Raw genomic sequence first — 16674 nt, forward strand, 5'->3', positions numbered from 1 at the left:
GTATGCCACTTAGTACAACAGACTGTGAATCCGATGACCTTGACCAGCTTGTAGCGTCTGTGTCGCCTACGTTCCCGGACTATCCCAGTTTCAGAGCAGAACAGCGGAAGGATGCTAAACTGGCACCACTATGCGCCGCTGCATCCGCTTCTACTAGTGCCCGCCGTTTCTGTATGCGTGATGGACTGTTGTTCAAAAGGAACCTCTCCAGTAGTGGCGCGCGTTTCCTTCTAGTGGTCCCGGAGAGCCTGCGAACAGTTATTATGAGTGTCATGCACGACGACCCTACATCTGGACATTTAGGTTTGGCGCGGACGCTTCACCGGACTAAAGAGCGCTTTTATTGGCCTGGTATGCAGAAGTCTGTTGAGAGCAATGTGGCAAGCTGCATGCAATGTCAGCGTCACAAACGTCCATCAACTTGTCCAGCTGGTCTTCTACAGCCGATGCCTACTCCAGGCGCACCTTTTGAACAAGTTGGCATTGACTTTCTGGGCCCCTTCCCAAAATCGGCTAAGGGCAACCGATGGATAATTGTTTGCGTCGACTACCACACACGCTACTGCGAGACGGCGGCCGTCCCCTCCGCAACTGCCAGTGAAGTCTCGTCGTTTTTGTTACAGTACGTCATCCTCCGACATGGCCCACCTCGCCTATTATCAGTGATCGTGGACGACAATTCACAGCGGATGTCGTGGAGGAGCTACTCCGTTTATGTGAATCCCGCCTGCGTCACTCGACACCATACCACCCCCAAACTAATGGGCTGACGGAGCGTACCAACCGCACCATTATCAACATGTTGTCTATGTATGTTTCCTGCGACCACAAGAACTGGGATGACGTACTCCCTTTCATTACTTACGCGTTCAACACCACGAAGCATGAGATTACAGGCTATAGCCCTTTCTTTTTGCTTTATGCCCGTTCGCCCCGGTACACAATCGACACGATATTGCCTTTCTGTGACCACGACAACGTCACTGTCGCCGAGACTCTCTGCCTCGCCGAAGAGGCGCGTCGCATAGCTCTACTGCGCACATTGGCATCGGAAGACAAGGCGAAGGCACGCTATGACATTCACCATCGACCAGTGATTTATCGCCGTGGTGATCTGGTGTGGTTGTGGACTCCGATGCGCAAGCGCGGGTTATGCCAAAAGTTTTTGGCCACTTACGATGGACCTTTTGTGATTGTCGACAGACTTACAGAGGTCAACTATGTAATAGCTCGTCTCACGGCGAGTGGTCGACCAGCTGCCAAAACTCAAGTGGTTCATGTTGCCCGCCTGAAACTGTACACGCCACGACAACTCGACTGACTCGTCCGGCGGCCTTCGTCTGCGCGGAGAGGAATGTTGCGTATATGCTCGAAGAAAAAGAAGCGTATACGGTGAACGCACTTGTCGCCGAGAGCGAGAGAAGAAGAAGAGGATCAGGAGGATCGTTACCCAGTCGGCCGCTTCTAAGCTGCCCCTCGCGACCTAATAAACGGCCCCTTTCAACGTCTACCAGTCTCTTTCAAACGTAACAATATATAACAATTCCTATGGCAATAAACGGATGCTTTGAAGTTGATAAAATGAAATATTAGAGATATTTAGGCCAATAAAGTAGGAGGATTTAAAATTACTAGAGACATTTGTTTTAATAATATCTCATAAGCGTATTTCGTTTTAGCTCGACACTATTATCGGTCAAAGTTACTCAGGGGTGTAGGTAACCAGTATTAAAGCACTTTCGTGCATAGTGATACGAAAGAATTTTTTCTTTCCACCATTGACATTTTCGAGTGTCACACGTGACTACATTTTTTTAACGTGGGCAATGTTTTACGACTAGTTTTTGTTTATATAAGCCTTGTAGCGCCATTTGAGCCCCAGTGCCTAAAGTTATAAAAATGTGGCTATCTGTATCACTGCAGGGAATGTTAGCAGTGCTAGGTGAGTGGGACACTTTTAAACCTAAACTGGGAATTAGCCTAGCAATGCATCCATGGCAACACATCATGAAATATGCTATCACGCTTCATGTACTCTTACACAGAGGCTTCAGTAGCACACCTTCGACCACAAGTTTCTCGTAAGAAATCTGGCAATCGTATTCTGAGCGCGCTTTGTAGCCGAAAATTACCGAAGCCTTCATACATGTGACAATAAATGTAAGGAATTGTTACTTCAAATATCACTTCGCTATAATTTTATAGGTAAAGAACAGGAATGTGGGGAAAATTTGTGAAGTAAATCATAACACAGTCCAATCGTCTTTCTTGTCCCTTATGTTTATTTTTTGACCTCATAGCAAACATCATTTCGAAAAGGTCGCCAGTGACAGTAGTTGCTCATTGGGGATAATTTCGCACGAAAGTGCCTAAACATTACCATGACAAAACACATTGCAAGGGAAGCCACAGTGAAGGGCTCTGCAAATTTTGATGAGTTGAGATTCCTCAAGGAAGGAAGAAAAATAGGAGGGAAAGAACACCAAAGAGGTTAACCAGCCTATAGGCAGCCGGTTTGCTACCCTGCGCATAGGAGGGGTATGGGGGAGATGAAAGATAGAGAGCGGAGAGGGAAGAAAGATATACACAGCACATTCGGCAGCACACGTGCGTGAGATTCCTCAGTATGTAAATATATCTAAGCAGGTGGTCAAGAAGCTTGTATTTCGTCTCCATCGAAATAGGGCCACCGCAGCGGAAATTCAATCTCCTAACTTTGAGGTCAGCAGTCCAGAACAACAACCATTACACCACACACGGTGGCTACTGACAAACGATTCAGCGAGTATGATCGATATTCAAACAGGGCGCATCCTACGAATGGCCGGCATGTGGACGCCTTTTTTTGGTTATTTCTTGGAAACTATCAGTATATTTGAAATCTCACCTGTGCGCAATACTCAGTGGTCATTCATTGTTCACCTTGTTAATCATCCAGGTGATACCGCAGCCTAAACTGCGGAGCAAGCGATGGATTAGCTCGACCATTCCGGAGAGTCATTGGCATGAACCCTCCTCGCAACTGTGCTCTGCCGAATACCACACGCACAACTACCTGAACCCGGTCCTCTTCCGTGAGGCTCTAACGCATGTACCTAAAGACGCCATCTTGTTGGAGATTGGACCACACTGCCTCCTGCAGGTGAGAAAACTTACAACGCAGGATTTATCATTTTTCATGTCGACGTGAGTTCGCCATCGAACTCGATGCAAAAAGCAAGGCACATTTTGTTTGTGGCCATAGTTCTCAGCTAGATCATCGTTAAAAAACGCGCCCATTTCACCACTCTAGTATAGATTCCTTCACTTTGTCGCTTTCTCAATGGAGTGGTAATGTACTGTTACCCAACATAGTAGCCCAAAGGTTGCAGTGAGCACGCACAATTTCAGCTTACGAAGCAGGTGTAACACACAGTGTTAAAAATTTGTATTGATTAAATAATATATTACTAAACGTAAGCACTGCTTCCCTACAATGACACGCATCTGAACTGAACCAGAAGAATCATACAAGAACAACACCTAGTAAAACAAATATATTGTTATGAGAGAAACGTCACAGAACACAATAAAAATGCAGCATTATGCAACCAAGGATATTGTTTTACAATAAAAGCGAGATGAAAATAATCAATACGCTTCCGGAAAAGGGACAGGTTTATGCAGCTTACGTGTAGGACACCCAGAAGTTTTTTTTTGGAGGGGGGGGGGGGGTAGGAGGGGCGCTTAACCATGGCTTTGTGTGCGCATTTGCATGTTGGCATATATATAGACACATGCGAAAGGAACAATCTTCAAGAAAGTATGAATCACCCCACCCTGCATCTTTAAAAACTATGCCCCGTAAACTTGCAGAGGTCACTTACAGGTAAATATACCTTCTAACTTCAACATTATCAGGTGGTAGAAAATTCAAATGGCGACGTGTTGTGGGCAGAAAATAAGTTTCGAGTTTCTCTGTTTTGTCCATAAAATCGTCAACCGTCTTATTTGGTCAAGAGCACACTGCACATCCAGATGCTTCTTTGATGTACCATACTTGTTCTTTCTGAAGAACATTTTTAATCAGCCATTCGCTCTTTTTTTCTGTTTTTGTTTTTGCTTTTGCTTTCTTTTAACAATTTAGTGAAAAAGGTGCCTAAGTGCTATGCAGAAGCATTTAGCTACGAAAGTTGGCGTTAGATTCTCATGCGTAGTAAACTATTGTAGATATACTCCCCATAGATCATGCAGTGCGTGACAGTGTGTGCAAGGAGTCGCATAATGAGATAAGCTGATGGTTCACACTTATAAATTTTATTTATGCAGGTGCCTGGACACAAAATAAGGTAAATGGGAGAGAGGAAGTGTACATTGTACAAAATCTTTGCCAATAATGTCATTTGGAAGGGTGCTTTTCTGTATCTCATTTACGTAAAATTTTAGAGAGATTTAATGCTGGGTTTGATATTAGTGATTTCTGGGGTTTAACGTCTCTAAACCACTATATGATAACTAGAGACGCCGTAGTGGAAGGCTCTGGAAATTTAGACCACTTGGGGTTGTTTAACGGGCACTGAAGTCTAAGCACACGAGCCTCAAGCACTTTCGCCTTCATTGAAAATGCGGCTTTGCGGCTGAGATTCAATCCCGCGACATGCGGGTCAGCAGCGGAGTGCCTTAGGGCCGTTCCACGCGCTTCCCGCACAGCCGCAACGTACGTGCAGGGACCCCTACCGCACGCGAGCGGGGACAAATAAGCCTAATGGCAACGCTCTTTCACCCTCCGCCGCGTCGCAAATTGGCTTATTTGTCCTCCGCTTGCGTGCGGTAGGGGTCCCGGCACGTGCGTTGCGGCTGTGCGGGAAGCGTGTAAAACAGCACTTAGGCCCCAGACCACTATGGCGAGTATCGTTAGAATTTCAATATAGCAACGCCTATCTTACAAGAGTGTGGACGTGAACTAGGTAATACAAGTTTTTTTTTTGTTAAGTTTCGATACAGTAACCGCATAGGAGCCCCACGAAAACAAAAAAAGCAAGCAGAGCCAGTGGCACTGTGGGCAATCGTGTTTTCTTGAGTTCACAAATTGGCTTTTTTTCGTCCTTCATTATATAGTTCATCTTTATTCACTGTTTTCTGTTTCAGTAATTTTTTTCTGGGTTTATTTTTCTGTCTTTCTGTTTATTTCTATTTCTTTCGCTTTCATCCTCTCCCCATCTGTGTTTCTCTTTAATTCCTTTCTTCCTCTTTCACTCTGCTTACTTCTCGCTGTTTTATTACTATTATATTTATTACAGAATTCGTTTTAATTAACGGAATGAACCGAGCCTAGTAGATGTCTAGGTGCGTTCTCTTGCTGTGTGCGCAGCTGTGCGATTAAGATATCGCGTCCCAGTATTAGGGATGACGGGGAAAACTGAATAGAGTCGCAGGAGGTGATGCGCTGCCCCCCTCCCTCCTTACTTTTGTTTTTTTTCTCTCTCAGCTGATCGTGTCGCGTCGACCGCGCGCTACGACGGGGGATGCTACGCTTCCCCTAGCTGTGTCAGCACAAGACATATTGTTCGGACTCGTGTATACATGTGATGAATAAGCGTTCCAAGGCTGGTTAATCGGGGTATGTCGGATATGCTACAGCTATGTACGCCTGGAAGGCTGCTTTATCGAAGCAGATGGAGCGAATTAAGCGCGACTTGCGCGTGCCTGTAAATGGGACCCGGCCGACGAGCCACCGTCGCTTACAGGGCCCCACCCACAATAAGCACAAACTACTAAAATTCCAAATAATCATCGTGTATTGTTTCTTAGCTCAAGAGCTTAGTATACAACAATAAGAATAAAATGACATAATAAACATAATAATAACAATAATAATAATACAAGATAATGACTACATATATAAACATAAGAATAAAATGACAACATGTCTCACTACGCGCTAATCACAATTAAACTGGATACCGGCGAGCAATTACCTCCCTTAATCGAAGAAAAGGGTCTTTCACGTTGGGACGTGCGTTAATTGATCTCCACCAAAGCCAGACGAGGTGAGACGGCATAAGTGAGGTAGTCGTCTTGTTGCTGTTGCGAACGAGACGGCGCTTGGCCTTTTGCCATTCACTTTCAATCTTTTGCGTGTTGGCGCCTGTCGTAGGATCAACGAAGTTGACACTGTGGTTCATGGTGTGCCCGTCCAAGTTTAGCGTTGTTCTATTGGCATCCACAAGTCTGGATTTGCACTGGTATGCGGCCCACTCGTCGCTGTACACCGTCGTTCCGGGAAGAATGTGCTGCTGGTCGAAGCGATGGCGCAGGCGACAGTCCGATATCACGAAGGAAGGCCTCTTCCGCGGCAGGGTACCTCATGATGTCGGCGATTTCGACAATGCTGGGGTCTATCCGTGGCGTGGACATGACGAGACGCTTCCTGAACTGGTAACAGTGTAGCTTGCATGGCTAACGTTACGGCATTTTATAAGGGTCATGAGGTGAAAGGGGGATAGAGTGCTCTAACGTTGACAGGGCGCCTACGTGATGCAGCATCAGCGAGGAAAGAGGGGGTGGGTCACGGCGCCGACGTGGCGCGAGCATCTGCGGAGAAAGACGGGATGGGCAAAGACGCCTGGAATAAAAAAAACATAAAAAACCTTTTTGGACCTCTAACGTTGGTTGACATGGCGCCGACCCGACGCGACGCGAGTGTATGAGGAGAAAGAGGGGGTGGGTCACGGCGCTGACGCGACGCGAGCATATGTGTGAAAATACGGGATAGGCGAAGACGCCTCGAATCGTACAACACGTACGTCACGTACAACACTTCGGTGCCCTCCTTCCCCGCAGCAACGGTGACTTGAGCGGGAGTGCGAACGACGTTACGTGATGCTACGTGATGTGACCCACGTATCACGTAAACAGTACACCACCCAGGGCACGTACTCCACCTCGGTGCATTGGGCGTCGAGACATGGACAAACTTGCTGATGTAAACCTCTCAAATTTCCTTATTTGGTGCTCCCTATCTCGGTCGCAATCCCTAAGCTTTTGGATCGTGATCCTTATGAAATGCCGTAACGTTAGTTGTGCAAAGTACATTGTCACCATTTCAGGAGCCGTCGCGTTATTGGACTGTCGAAGACGCCATCGCTTCGAGCGGCAGTTCGACCTGCAGACAGTCGGAAACAGCACAGAAACCGCCGCCGACATCCGATTGATGGGGAATTCGCAAGGACCTCGGCTTAATTATGGTGACCCAGGATGCAGTAAGTTGTCACGTACAATCTCCCGGCAAAAAAAAAAAACGAGCAGACCCACACTTCAGGTACAATGGTTGCAGGAAACAGCTAGCTGTCCCAGCTCCGCGGGACACTCACGATGCAGGGTAGACAGGGACAAGGCTCCTTTTTTTGCCTCTCGAGACGTACTTGGTCATTGCACGTCTCAACGTGAAAGACCCTTTCATTCGATTAATGGAGGTGATCGCTCGCCGATATCCCGTTTAGGGATCCCTGCCACATCGTGAGTTATGAGCGGGTAGTGAGACATATTATGCCATTTTATTCTTGTGTACCCACTTTATTGTTTTATACTGCGCTCTTGAGCTGAGAGACAATTTGTGCTTATTGTGGGTGGGGCCCTGTAAGCGACGGCGGCTCGTCGGCCGGGTCTTATTTACAGCTACGCGCAAGTCACGCTTAATTCGCTCCATCTGCTTCGATAAAGCAGCCTTCCAGGCGTACATAGCTGTAGCATATCCGACATACCCCGATTAACCAGCCTTGGAACGCTTATTCATCACATGTATATACGAGTCCATACGATACGTCTTGCGCTGACACAGCTAGGGGAAGCATAGCGCCCCCGTCGTAGCGCGCGGTCGGCGCGACACGATCAGCTGAGAGAGGAAAAAAAAAGAAAAGTAAGGGGGAGGGGGCAGCGCATCACCTCCTGCGACTCTATTCAATTTTCCCCGTAATCCCTAATACTGAGACGCGATATCTTAATTGCACAGCTGCGCACACAGCAAGAGAACGCGCCTCGACTTCTGTAATGGGCGGTTCAATCCGTTAATTAAGACGGCCTCTTAATTGCGCAGCAGCGCCACGCTCGACTTCTGCTAGGCGCGGTTCATTCCGTTAACTAAAACGGCCTCTTAATTACGCAGCAACACCGCACTCGACTTCTGCTAGGCGTGGTTCATTCCGTTAATTAAAACAGCCTCTTAATTGCACGGCAGCACCACACTCGACTTCTGCTAGGCGCGGTTCATTTCGTAGATAAAACGAAATCTGTATTGCGCGGTTCATTCTGTTAATTAAAACGGAATTAAAACGGCCTCCTAATTGCACGGCAGCACCACGCTCGACTTCTGCTAGGCTCGGTTCATTCCGTTAATAAAAACGGCCAGCGTCGCTCATGCACTCTCGAAATGTACCGCGGATAGCACCAAACTCTTACGGAGAAGCCAAAACTACAAGAAAAAATTTTCAGCCAGGAAATGCACCGCGGATTGCACCAACCTCTTACGGAGAAGCCACAACTACAGGAGAAAAATTTTCAGTCAAAAGATGCACCGCAGATAGCACCAAACTGTTACGGATAAGCCACAACTACAGGAGAAACCTTTTCAGCCAAATTTAGCGGCAGTCTGGCAACAACCACCCCAAAGTCTGGCAACAGATTTATGCAACGCGAAAAGGAACCTTGCCCAACTTCTGTCATGGCGCCCCAGAGCTTGTTATCACCGGTAGAGGTACGGCTTTTACTGCTGAATTGACCCAAGTGATCTTAAAACATAGCCAGACAAGCCACCGCCGCACCACCGCCTACCACCCACCGACAAATGGTCTCACCGAGCGGCTAAACAAGACCATCGCCGGCATGCAGGCCATGCATGTCGACATCAAATACAAGACGTGGGACGCCATCCTTTCGTACATGACCTTCGCATATAACACGGCCGTGCATGAGACGACGCAGATGGAATCGTACAAGTTGACCTATGGGAGGAACCCTGCAACGACGTTCCACGTAATGCTGCCCGACGTCACTGAGGACGAAAACCTTGACGGTCCCTTCTATTTTCAGCGCGCTGAAGAAAACTCGTCAACTCGCCCGCTTGCGGATCACGAATTAGCAGACGACTGACTGCCACCGTTACAATCTTCGGCGACGCTTCGTGGAATACGAGCCCGGAGAACGTGTTTAAGTATGGACGCGGATACGCCGACGTGAACTCAGTGAAAAGTTTTAGCGACGGTACTTCCAACCATACAGTGTAGTATGACGTCTCGGCCGCCTCGTCTACGAGGTTGTCCCCAACGGCATTACAAACTTTTAATGGCGCTCATCGCAACCTTAATTAAGCCGTTCATGTCACGCTCCTCAAGCCGTTTTATGAACGCTAGCGGACTAAAAGAGTGTATTTTTGTTGTTGTTATTAGTACTGTATCACACTTTATTTTTTGTACTTTCTTACATTACTATTGCACTTTCGTCTGCTGTTAAAGCATCAGGACTATGCCTTTTTCAGAGGGAAGCAATACCACGTTCCTCCCTCAAGTTTTCTTATCACCCCGTTACGCTGTACGCGATTCTCAGCGTGAATGACGCCTACAGTGTTCGAGAAACGTCCGGACTGCAGTAGATCATTTCGTTCAGATGACGCCTACTTCTTGAGCATTTCCGATTATTCTGCAATATACGTCGCCGTTAGTGATAGCGCTAAAATATTACATGGCGAATGTACAAATGCCGTCACACTTTGCCACTTGTTATTTGATCGACGGCGAACGCTGCGTACGCCACTATCAGTGCAAGTGTGCTACTGTAAACCGACTTTCCGTTTACCGGGCACAGGCTCGCCCAAGTAACCATTTTGATCTTCCCATCCAGTCACCTGACTTCAGCCACGTCACGACCCCGTAACACTATGGTGCATGGGTTGGCGTGCCTGTATAGCCGAGTCCTTAGGACATTCTGCTTTAGGTCAAGGGTACGCGGGTGCCAATTCAGCCTCACTAAGAACTCTTTTCGGTGAGAAACCAGCTCTTTCCTTCTCTTTATAATTTTTCTGCTTCTGTCCTCTTTCTCTTTTCTTTCCCTATCTTTGTACTGGTTCTCTCATTATCAGTAATATGCCATAGCACATTGAAAAACTTGCCACATGCGTTCTGGTATCGAAGCAGAAAAAGAACAGGATGACGGACAAGATTGAAAGAAGAAAAACGGTGCGTGACAGTTCAGACTTGTACGACAGATTCTAGGATCTGCTCTACTTTACTCTACTATATTCTGTGTAGCTTACGAACACACTAAATTAGTAAAACTATGGGATCCAGACAGTCAAGTTCAGAATGGACCGTTAGCGTATGCTGTCACGTGGTCAGGACGGTGAAAAAGTCTCCAACAGAACTTGCAAAAACTGACAGCTGCGAAAACAGCCTTGACCGCCGAGTTTTCTAATCTGCCGTTAAAATTTCCTGAATTTCTACATGCCGCATCAAGCAATCCAGGTGGTGAACGTGCTAGTTCCAGAATGAGCTCCACTGTTCGCGTTGTGCGGTAAGCCTTATCAAAATACTCTGAAAGTTCGGGAATCTTCCACTGCGTGGCGTTGTGTGTTAATGGCAGTAATTATGCGTGAAAGAATTCTATTACATTCAAATAGATAAAAAAACTTGCGTTGCTACATATAAAGCACCGGTATACAAAGATCAAAGCATATATGTCCAAATGAAGAGTATGGAGGATTCCTTAGAAGTTATTGTAGATTTTCCGAATTTCATCACTCAATTTTCACGTGCCTACTCTTTGGCATTTGAGTCATCAGAAATGTGCCAGCTCAGTTTGTGCAGCTTTTGTAATATTACAAAAAGCTTTCCTTGTGGCCCGTGAAACTTCATTTAACCCTGTCAACAACCGTGGACACCTTCTATCACTTTTCAACAGCCGATCCTGTGGCGTGCTGTGGGCCCTAAAGCCACTTGTCTGGGTCTTATGAAGCGCTACACGGACAACCTGGAGTACTTCCTTCGCTCGCTTGGCAGGCTTCACACTCTTGGTGTCCAAATGAACTTGTCGGTGCTCTACCCTCCAGTTCCATGGCCCGTGCCACGTGGCACTCCAAGCATTGCACACTTGGTCAGCTGGGACCACTCGCAAAGCTGGACAGTGGCCCATTGGAAGGACTTTTCTAACGCGACAGAGGTGAGACTTCATTATTTCTACTTTTACGCGCTGCCTTTCTCGCGAAAGTTACAGCTACCACACAGTGACAAAAAGTCCTTAAGTCTCAATGTAAGCTGCTTAGAAATGCTGCTTTCATGCCTTTTAGAATGTACTACACGAGCCTTCTTCCATTTATGGGGTCGCGGGAAATCATACGCGTCATTTGCAGACATACGTGTTAGCGTAAGGCATTTCCATGAATTGGGCCTACTTCCATAGAATTCAGCTTCCTAGGTGATGACTTGTTTCTGAACTGTAAACTTTCGTACTGTGTCCCCATGAGGGCCGTAACCCATGCTTAATCAGAGCTTCGAGTCTATTGTCGTGTCATTAGGCTTCCTCTGTGACGCAGAATCCCGATCGAGAACAAACATTGCAAAACGGATGTCCACAGGGAGTATTGTACAGTCGTGTAGCTACGAGTCAGCGTGCGTGCTTCTCAGCCCTATCCGTATATAAACGCAACACTGTAATGAAGAAGGAAAAAGAAATGCAAGAATAGCTGCAGGTGTGTTTATGCTGTGGAGCCGTGTATTATGCATTATGGCAAAAGTAAGTTGCTGTTACAAAGTAGCGCCCGTCGGCACATTTCTTTTGGCTGTAAATAAAAGAATTCAGCCTTGTTGACAGGTCACCGAATGCGCGGAAGAGTAAATTTTAAATGGCGCCGCTTTACCACTGCATCCTTCCATTATTACGAAGAGCGTTGAGACAGAAGGGCAAAAAATAGTTTAGTGGCTACAATATCTTCGCTTCTCCTATCAATTATAAAGAAAGCGTTTTCACTGTATTTTTAAGGGGCGTGAAATGATTTTGGCTTTTTTTTCATTCAGTAACAGAGTGATTCAGAAATCATTTTAATGATGGGTCAAGAAATGGAAAATGTACAACATCTTTTCATGAGCAATTTCAAATGTTGGCCCTAATGCAGCCTCCAATGACACAGCTGGCTCCCCTAAACGACGAGGTAAACACACTAATTTAAAATTCATGCTATGTCACAGCGCAGTTAGAAAACGTGAAAATGTTTCAGCCAGAAGATTTCGTATAATTACTTTTCGTAAAACATTGGTAGATGTTCAATATTCTTGCGATGGAGTTTGAAATAGCGCTGATTTTTTTCTTCCAAACATGCTCGTTTCCCACGAGCAAGTAAGAAATATAGCTATGTAACAAGTCAAGCTACGGTGCCCAAAGATATGTGGTGTGGCCTACAAGTTCTGAACATCATTATTGTTGGCTGGAACGCGTTTATTATTTTATTGTCGGTGCAATACGATGGCTTTTGTCAAGTAGTGCGTTGTGGCGCATTTGTTTACCACGTAGCTTCTCTACATAATCTAGATAGCTTTCAGGTTTATCTGAAAGACTGCGCTATTACACACAGTGCATGTTAGACTGATGCACCCGATGTTTTCGACATACGAGACTAGAGTATCACAAGCCTTGCTTCGCCCTCAGGCCTTTGAAGAGGTCATTGAGATTGACGTTGGATCGAACAGTGCGGACAAGTATCTTCTCGGTCACCAGCCCGATGGTCGTGTGATCTTTCCTGGCGCTGGCTACATGCTTCTCGTGTGGAAGACTCTCGCAAAGCGCTTGGGAAAATCCTTCAACGAAGTACCCGTCATCTTTGAGCATCTGAAAGTTCAGCGCGTGACTATCCTACCTCCATCTCGTAAGTCACCAAACATCCTGCAGGATATTTTTAACGAACGTTTACACGAACCGAGAATATTCTCGACTCGAGCAATTCAAACGGCACCTAGCTGCAATATAGGAAAGCTGTGTACTGAGGTCCCAATAGTTCAAGCGCCAGTCGTATACTGTAGGAGCTTGGCGGGACGGTGCCACCTGTGAAGAAAAAAAAACGAACAGCCAAGCATATTTTTCCTTTCCAGGCGAGGCACCAGTGTTAACTTGTTGATGCAAACCTATTAAATTACCATTGTATGCAGTGACTACATGTCGCTGCGGCGCCCGATGTAGAAAAGTTTCGCCGAGAAGCTGTGTGCTATGTGCATTACACACACAACGCGACCACTTCAGGAACACCGCTCGCGCTTGCGGGACCACTGGTGCCGACTAAAATAAGATGCTCGGCGTCGACAATCCGCTCGCCTTCTACAAAGCAGCGCGAACTGCAATCACATTGCAGAAAACTCAATATCTGTGTTAGCGACAGCGAACGTGGGGACCTCCGTGAATCCGCCATGCTGCAACTCCGCAGCGCCCTCTCATGTTCACTTGAGTTGCGAACGCTCTACATCCGTGGTTTTCCTGTACACCTATATTTATCCACAAATACACGAAATGATTTAAGTAAAAGTACTATCGAAAAAATCAATTTTTAAACTTGCCATTAGCTAGTAAAATACATCATCGAAAAAAATACGTTAGTTTTTTATGTAGAAGGTATATTACCGTAGATAGGCGTTCTACTTAAGGAACGCAGTGAGTTAAACACTGTCTTCCCAACGTGGTTATTTACGTGTGTATGTGGGTGCCCACCACATTTCTAGTAGCTGACAACTGACAGCCAAGCCAGGTTTACCAGCTGGAGGCAGTCGTCCAGTTGAGAGTTAGTCGAAACACACTGGTTTTAGATCGACATTCGGTGTAAATTGCTTCAGCTTTTTCAGATTGTACCGTTCAAATCACACGTCTGAGTGGGCCATATATTTGTTTTCAAATTACAATGTGTGGTCCCAACTGTATGACATCAATTGCCTAAGGCACTATTTTATTTGCCAACAGAAAACTGCCAATCAATACCCCTAGTACCAGCCGCTTCCACAACACTAAGTTTGACGTACCACAAATAATAGGTAGAAGCGATTTCCACCATGTTAGCTAAGAAGTTAATTTCTCTTCATGACACAAGCACATTACAATTACGAAAAGAAAGCGTGCGCAATCTATCACTCTTGAACAAACGAGATTTATTTTTTATTCGAAAAACACAGGACAAGAAATAACTGGCCATCTAAAATAGGTCCAAATACAGCCCGAGCTGTATTTGCTGGAGTCAAGAGAAGACGGAAGCGAATGTTTTTGCTTGTTTTGTGAAAAACCGTCAAATTCTTAATTTATGTACCTATATTGCACACTGCCTCGTATTATTTGCCTGCTCTAGATTCCAGACGTCTAGTTTACGGCATAGTTATCTTCAATGCGAAACGCTTCCTGAAAGGACAAAGAAGTGAAAACTTGAGAGCTCGTTTTTTCTTTGTTACACCCACTAATAACAAGAACTAACAGACATGGATACGAAAGAAATTGTAAGAAAAATTATGAATGGTAATTGCAGTGTAAGTACTCAGAAAAGTAGGTAGAATGATAACTTGCCACTGTTATACAACCTTAGCATAAGGCGTCGGATGTACAACCACCTGAACTATTGCGCCTCAGTTGGTACATAATTGGACGGCCTATTCGAAGATGACTGGTTCCGACTCTGCTTGCGGCAACTTATATATCCATTGACTTTTGTTGTTCACATTTATATCATGATCACTTCTAATGACATCCGCTATAATTTTATTGTCATCCTTGCCTGTTAATGTTTTTAATATATTGAACGAGTAATTTTTGTTCTACGTTTCTAGAAGATTAAGTTGGAGCAGCGCACCAAACCATATTACCAGTCAAAAACGCATTTCTTTTTCATGCAGGCTGTGTGAGAATCATGGTCACAATGATGCCACTGTCTGGGGAGTTTGAAGTTTGCGAGTCGAGAGCAGTGGTGGCTAAAGGGCGCATCCGCGTGGCCAAGGAAGGGGAGGCAGTGCTTCTCAAGGACCCTCCGGGAACCCCAACAGAGGCCATAACTTACGACATGGACATTGGCGACGTCTACAAAGAACTCAGTCTCCGCGGCTACAAGTTTTACGGAGCATTCCGGGGTGTCCTGGAAGCTTGTTCACAAAGTAAGGTGGATATGTCTCTATAATGCCAGAATTCATGTTAGAATGTCATAAATTGTGGGCACTTCTCTGAAACAATGAAATAAAACGTAGGAAATGAGGCAAGAAATTAAAAAAAAAACATGGACGCATCGACGTGTTTTTCTTTCGTCCCATCTTTAATCGTGCTGTTAATTCCATCTTTGCGAGAAAAGTCCGCTACTTTCACAACTACGGAGGTGCGCTCACGCAATATGTGTTTTCAAGGTGTTAAGCTTAGTTATTAAGAACTCCTGACCAAGCTACAGCCGCTCTAAAGAAAACTTCGTGTCGTTTTGAAAATGCAGCGCGCTAAAATAAAACTGACACTGCAGTAAAAAAACGGAATTCGTTCACATCACCGCAATTTAGATACAAGCGGTTCAAACGTTCTCAAATATTTGAGTGGAAAATCAGCCAGAACAGAATCCGACTTTGTAGACATGACAGACGATTACTTCGGTTGCAAGTGACCATTCACTTATGTCCGAAATGCTTCTTCGTGCAGCATGTTTTATTTCACTAAATGATTTCACGATGAGGCAACACCTGAAGCAGCAGAAAATGCTACCATATACGGTTGAAACAGAACCAACAGACTGCGGACTCATTTTAAATGCAATTTTCACTGATACTGTCAAGTACTTACATTTTCATGCAGCTTAGAGTCAGATAAAAGCTTTTATATGTGATTCTTAACAACGAAAAAAATTATTACATCATTTGTTTATCGAAAGTGAAATGAAAAGATGTATCTGGCAAGGTTTCACGTAACTTTTCACCTTTTATGACCCATATGTGGTAGTACGTTGCGAAGTCAAAACTCCCCGAGCTAGCTTATCCATTTAACAGTTATCGTGTGTTCATGTTTTACATAATAGCTGCTTAATAACATAGTTAGAGATCGCATGTTTTACGCATTTATAGTGGCTGTACGTACTTGCGCTTTCATTTGTGTGGCGTGAAGACCATTCCAGCCACGACATGAAGCAGTGTAGTTATATTCAGCAATATAAGATACAGCGCCAAATTCATGGGTAATAAATGCGACCTAGTGAATTGCCAGGTGTGCCTGTCAGCCTTAGGATTCCTTACCAAGAGCATACTTGGGCTAGACAACACTCTTTAGCCGCTATGGTCTTTACAAGGTGATTTTGCAGTCTCCTACCGCATTTCTACACTGCCATACAAGAAAAGCCGTGAAAATGATAAAGTATACATTACAGCGGTAGCATGGAACCTTGACTCTACGCTTGTAAAATGGGAGGCCTCAAATTTTACACCTAGGATTATAGTGAATTTTTTGTCGTTAATCGGAAAGTTTGGATCATATTTTTTTGAATGCTCACTATCAGCAATACCGTCCTATAATTCCAAAAATACACATCTCTGAAGTGCTTCACGCGTACTTGCTACGCAATTGACATGCATTTTTCTCCTAGTCCGCTTGTTTTTTTTTTTCCTACCTAAAAGTAGAATACTGAGCGTGAGAATGATACATAGACATAAACGAAAGAAGCAG

General features: G+C 45.2%; 1 protein-coding gene across 1 annotated transcript in view; it reads left to right on the plus strand.

The window, feature by feature from the left end:
- Nucleotides 1-16674, plus strand: part of LOC119179100 (fatty acid synthase) — a 123467-nt gene that overhangs the window by 68765 nt on the left and 38028 nt on the right. Inside the window, exons 10-13 of the mRNA XM_075870088.1 lie at nt 2939-3142; nt 10930-11187; nt 12670-12886; nt 14883-15137. Coding sequence (XP_075726203.1) covers nt 2939-3142; nt 10930-11187; nt 12670-12886; nt 14883-15137 — 934 coding nt within the window. The remainder of the gene's footprint in view (nt 1-2938; nt 3143-10929; nt 11188-12669; nt 12887-14882; nt 15138-16674) is intronic.

Source organism: Rhipicephalus microplus, chromosome 7 (assembly GCF_043290135.1).
Source record: "Rhipicephalus microplus isolate Deutch F79 chromosome 7, USDA_Rmic, whole genome shotgun sequence".
Taxonomy (NCBI): Eukaryota; Metazoa; Arthropoda; class Arachnida; order Ixodida; family Ixodidae; genus Rhipicephalus; species Rhipicephalus microplus.